This window comes from Camelina sativa, chromosome 18 (assembly GCF_000633955.1).
Source record: "Camelina sativa cultivar DH55 chromosome 18, Cs, whole genome shotgun sequence".
In the NCBI taxonomy this organism is placed as follows: Eukaryota; Viridiplantae; Streptophyta; class Magnoliopsida; order Brassicales; family Brassicaceae; genus Camelina; species Camelina sativa.
The window spans coordinates 8,642,380-8,647,389 of NC_025702.1; the positions used below are offsets into that span (position 1 = coordinate 8,642,380).

Genomic DNA, 5,010 nt, shown 5'->3' on the forward strand with positions numbered 1-5,010 from the left:
AAAAAAAAAAAAAGTCATTTCAACAATTAATAGGTTTACACTTAAAATCTTATCAATGTGTATATTTATGCACCAAACAGGACAAATGATACCATGTATATCGGGGATATGTACGGACTCAACACCATGCAATGTAGCTTGCATATCAAAAGGATACAAAGGAGGGGTTTGTGTACGCATGGACTTTAGCTCAACGACTGGTGCTTGCTGCTGCAATCCTAATTTTAAATCTCAAGAATCTTTCAAATCTGATAATGTCCTCATTACTAATTAGCTTATCAGTAGATCTATGTGCTTTTTATTATATGAATAAAAACCTATATTCAAATATGTTTGATGTGGAAATCAAAATCTCTTTTACATCAATAAAGCATGTGCATGATATTCATGTTAAGTACATATATAAATTTATTTACTTCTCATTCTTTGTTCTTTCAATTAGGGGTGGGCATTTAAACCAAACTGAATCAAACCAAACTGAACCAACATAATTCAAACCGACCCAATTCTACTTTCCAACCATTCATTTATGTTATCTCTCGACCCAAACGGTTTGGTTCGGTAACCTAATGTGTTTAGTAAATTAGTTAATTAATAATATAATAAAATTGTATATATGTGATCTTATCTGTTGTTAGTTTCATTTGGTTTCTATTTTACTATGTTTGAACTTTTCTAATAAAATTAACTAAATATAAATATAGATTTAATTGTATTTAATATTAGGTATTAAAATGAACTAATTCTATCTTTTTTAATTTATCTGATTAATTAGGAAAATTAAATAAACCGGTTCAACATGAATACATGAAGATTTAAGTAGAATATATAGCACACAAAATTCTTTTTTTCTTAAAGCTTTATGAAAATATATAGATGTTACATTCATTTATTAATATGAAAATATATGAAATTTAATTATTTAAAGAAAAGATAGTTTTGTCCCAAAAAAAAAGAAGACAAAATCATGTTTTTAAAAGCATCTTTTTCTGAGTCCTTTTTTTTAGAAAGTAACTAAATTTCATAAATTAAAGAAAAGGTTTTAAAAGTTATATTGATATATGTATATATAGCTATAGATATATACATATATATATTAGTTATGTCAAATGTGAAAGAAATGTTGAAAGTTTTAATTAAAAAGACTACGATTTATTTATATATATATATATATATCAAACTGTCATATAATAATAATATAAGAACATTCTCAAACACTAGCGTCACACTTCCCATTGTTTGTATATAATGGTGACAAAAAAAATTTCATCTTGTTTGCCATTTTCGTTAATGGTGTTTCCTCTCATTCTTCTGCCAATGATTTCAGGTTACTTAGTTATTTATAATTAAATCATTTTAAAATCATCATTCAACATATCACTGTGATTTTCTATGTTGAAGTTTCTGAAGACATTTTGGATGTTAATTTTACGTTTTAGGTCAAACTATCTAGATACCAAAAAGCAATGTGTTTGTGTTTGTAGTTGTAGTTGTAAATTATCTCCTTCCGAAAAAAAAGTAGGCGTATTATTTCTTTTTTTGTAAGAAAAAGGTAGGCGTATTATATTTACATGTTTAAATATTGTGTTCACATTTTAAGAAAAATACAAATTTTTCCAACAAAGTTTCCATTATAAGATTAGTATTTTAATTAGTTGTTAAATAATGTTATTATATGTTCATTAAAATTTATTAAGTATTTTCAATTAGATGACATATTCAATATATGCTACAAATTATAAGTTTTTGGATATTTTAATAACTATCCACTAAAAGACAATGTCAGTTGGAAAAAATATATTTAATTTTCGTGTAGATTTTATTTTATTTGTTGGGTCTAGAGGCATGGCTACGGTTACGGTTTATTAACCACCGGTTACAGTTAGAAATTTTGTCTAAGCTTAACTGTAACCATTTAAACGGTTACGGTTAAACACGGTTCCGGTTAAAATGGTTATGGTTATGTACGGTTATGGTTATTTGATAATATGATACAGTTGATATTATTTGATGATATGATATGATTGATATTATTTATTTTGATTAATATGTTATTTTAGTGTACTCATATTTCTATATATCATATAATCCAATTAAATAAATAATAATTAGTATTTTTTATTATTTTTTAAACATAGTTACGTTTAAAAAAAATTACAGTTTAACTATGCGGTCAACCAATAATTTTGATACGGTTACGGTTAATTAACGGTTATAATTAAAATAATTTAACCATATATTTTCAATTAACATTTATGGCTTTTATTCGATTATGGTTTAGATACGGTCCGAAATACGATTATTTAATTTTGGTCATGCTTAGGTCTAGACATTTATAATTTATTTTATATAAAATCGTAAAACCAAGAAAACCAAAATTCTCTCGTGGATCTATCATTTTTGTCGTATTTTTTTGTGAATTTTTTTTGGGCGTGTGTTTACTATTTTTATAGAATTTTGACAGTATTTGTGTATTAAACTAAACAGGACAAATGATACCTTGTCTACCGGGGGAATGTACAAACACAAAGACGTGCGATGCAGCTTGCAAATCGAAAGGATACAAAGGAGGGGCTTGTGTACGTATGGACGTTGGCTCAAAGACTGCTGCTTGTTGCTGCAAAGTTAGATTTTAGTCTCATGATTCTTCCCATACCAATGTCTTCATTACTAATTAATCCCTAATTTTATATGTGTAATTTTTATTATATATATAAATAAAAATATTATTCAAATATCTTTTATATGTTTCGGCATGGGTTCTATATAGAGTAATTTAGTATGCAACTCAATTTTCCCATTGATATATTCAAATAACATATTCTACTAACCACTCAACTAACAGTTAGAATAATTTGTTGATAGAATTAACCTTGAATTGACCGATGTATCCCCAACATGTAAGTTAATACAATAATACATATGTGTACTTTACATACATTAGAAAAATAAGAAAATATGAATTCTAATATTAAAATAAAAATTGTTTGTGTAAGCCTTTTTATCCAATGATTGACTAAAAATTATTAATCAATGGTTCTATTCTAAGAGATCTAGGATTCGAGTTCGAATTCCAGATAATGCAATTATGCAGATTAATGGAAGTAAATTTACGTGAGATTTCGAGTAATGTGCAGGTAGAGACTTTCGCCATGATTTCACATACACAATGAAGAGTCGTCCATCATGGATCATTCAATATGTCAAACATGAACATAGAGAAGGAAGCATTTTAGGTAGTGAATTTAAGATGATCCAAATAAATTGTTCATGGTACAATCGTCTATGTAACATTTCTTATAATTTGTAATAAATAATAAATCTCGATGAAAGAAAAAAAAGTAAAAATTAAACATTATTGTTTGTTAGCTTTGAACATTATGTATATCACCATGTGAAATTAAACATTATGTATATCACCATGTGAGCTTTACATCCTTCTGAAGTCAAGTTTCTTTTAATTATTTAGAAAAAGAAACGCTAGATATTATTTTTGCTACCATATAGTGTTTTTGCAGAAGACTTAAAAAAGTCAAAAGAAGATTTATTGATAAATGATTTAAAAATCAATTTTAAGTGGTTTAGATTCTTCAAAAATTAAAATTTCCATAGAGTATATGTGTGTTGATCATATATGGTTTATATCTTGAATTTTTTGTTTCTTATTGCAAGTCAAGTCATATCAAATTAAATTAATATACCAAGATTTTCAAAGTTTATTAGTGTTGGATAAGATCCATATTTTAGTAAATGAGGGGAGATTCCAATGAATAACTCAAAAAAAAATTAAAATTTCTTAATTGATTGACAAATATCAAATTATACTTAAATTCAAATTAACAAAATAGTAAGCCTTTTGTCAATAAGCCCAGTAGTAAGCCCAATAATAAGTTCTTAAAATAGCAAATAAACAACAACAAAAAAATCAGACGACGCCGAACCTCCAAAAAGAAAAAAGAAAGAAAAAAGCTTTGATCGATCATTAAAAGTTAAAACCTAAGAAATGGATCCAAATTCGCCGGAATATATCATTGATCAGCCGCTTAAAATCTTAGGATTTGTATATGAAGAGCTCTCAGCCACCAGAGTCTCCGGCCACCTCACCGTAACTGACAAATGTTGCCAGCCGTTCAAAGTCTTGCACGGCGGCGTATCAGCTCTGATCGCCGAGGGACTCGCCAGTCTCGGCGCCGGAATCGCATCTGGTTATAAACGTGTTGCCGGTATCCATCTCTCCATTCACCACCTCCGACCTGCTGTTCTCGGTGATTTGGTTTTCGCCGAATCTTATCCGGTCAACGTTGGCAAAAATATTCAGGTAACCTATACATATACTGATCACACGTATATACATACATTGTGTATATTTATTTATATTATAAAAAAATTGGCACTTATGATAATGTAATTTTGCAATTTCACAATAAGAGAATTTTCTTTGATAAATAAAAAAAATTAAGTACCTAAAGAGAGATAAGTTGTTTGTTCATCCATAAAGTCAATATATATTTTTCATTAAACAATTTAATTTTAAAATTTGAAATCTGTTTTTGATGAAATGGTAGAAACATTAAGAAAATTAAAGATTAATATTATGAGCCTAAACTCGGTAAAATCTTAGTTTTTTCACCAAAAATGAAAAAAAAAAAAAACTTAATATTAGTGAAATGACATAACTAAAGAGTTTGAGTTGTAAACTATTCCGGCCCGAAAACTGACAAGCAGGTGTACCAAGATGTCGGGTTACTTTTATTTTTTTTAGCATGCACTTGACTCAACCAACGCAAATATTTGTTTTTATTTCATATATTGAATATACAACCTAATATAATATAACACGAGATTGGTGTGTATATTAATTACTATACGAATATAATCAAACAAGTATTCAAATTAACGAGAAGCTTATAATATAGAATGAAATAATTTGTATGTAACTGTAGGTATGGGAGGTCCGGTTATGGAAAACCAAGAAGACCAAGAAATCGGAAGAGAAAATAATGGTATCAA

The 5,010-nt window shown here is 27.6% G+C and overlaps 2 protein-coding genes across 3 annotated transcripts in view; both read left to right on the forward strand.

Moving 5' to 3' along the window:
• LOC109130443 (putative defensin-like protein 83) overlaps nucleotides 1-289 on the forward strand; it is a 1,295-nt gene extending 1,006 nt beyond the window's left edge. Inside the window, exon 2 of the mRNA XM_019240006.1 lies at nucleotides 81-289. Within this exon, the coding sequence (XP_019095551.1) occupies nucleotides 81-274 (194 nt within the window). The 3' untranslated portion in view covers nucleotides 275-289. The remainder of the gene's footprint in view (nucleotides 1-80) is intronic.
• Nucleotides 3,941-5,010, forward strand: part of LOC104760877 (1,4-dihydroxy-2-naphthoyl-CoA thioesterase 2-like) — a 2,581-nt gene continuing 1,511 nt past the window's right edge. Inside the window, exon 1 of one of the 2 annotated variants that reach the window (XM_010483869.2) lies at nucleotides 3,941-4,318. In XM_010483869.2, the coding sequence (XP_010482171.1) occupies nucleotides 4,004-4,318 (315 nt within the window). In that variant the 5' untranslated portion in view covers nucleotides 3,941-4,003. The remainder of the gene's footprint in view (nucleotides 4,319-5,010) is intronic. The other variant, XM_019240001.1, reaches the window with a different exon arrangement.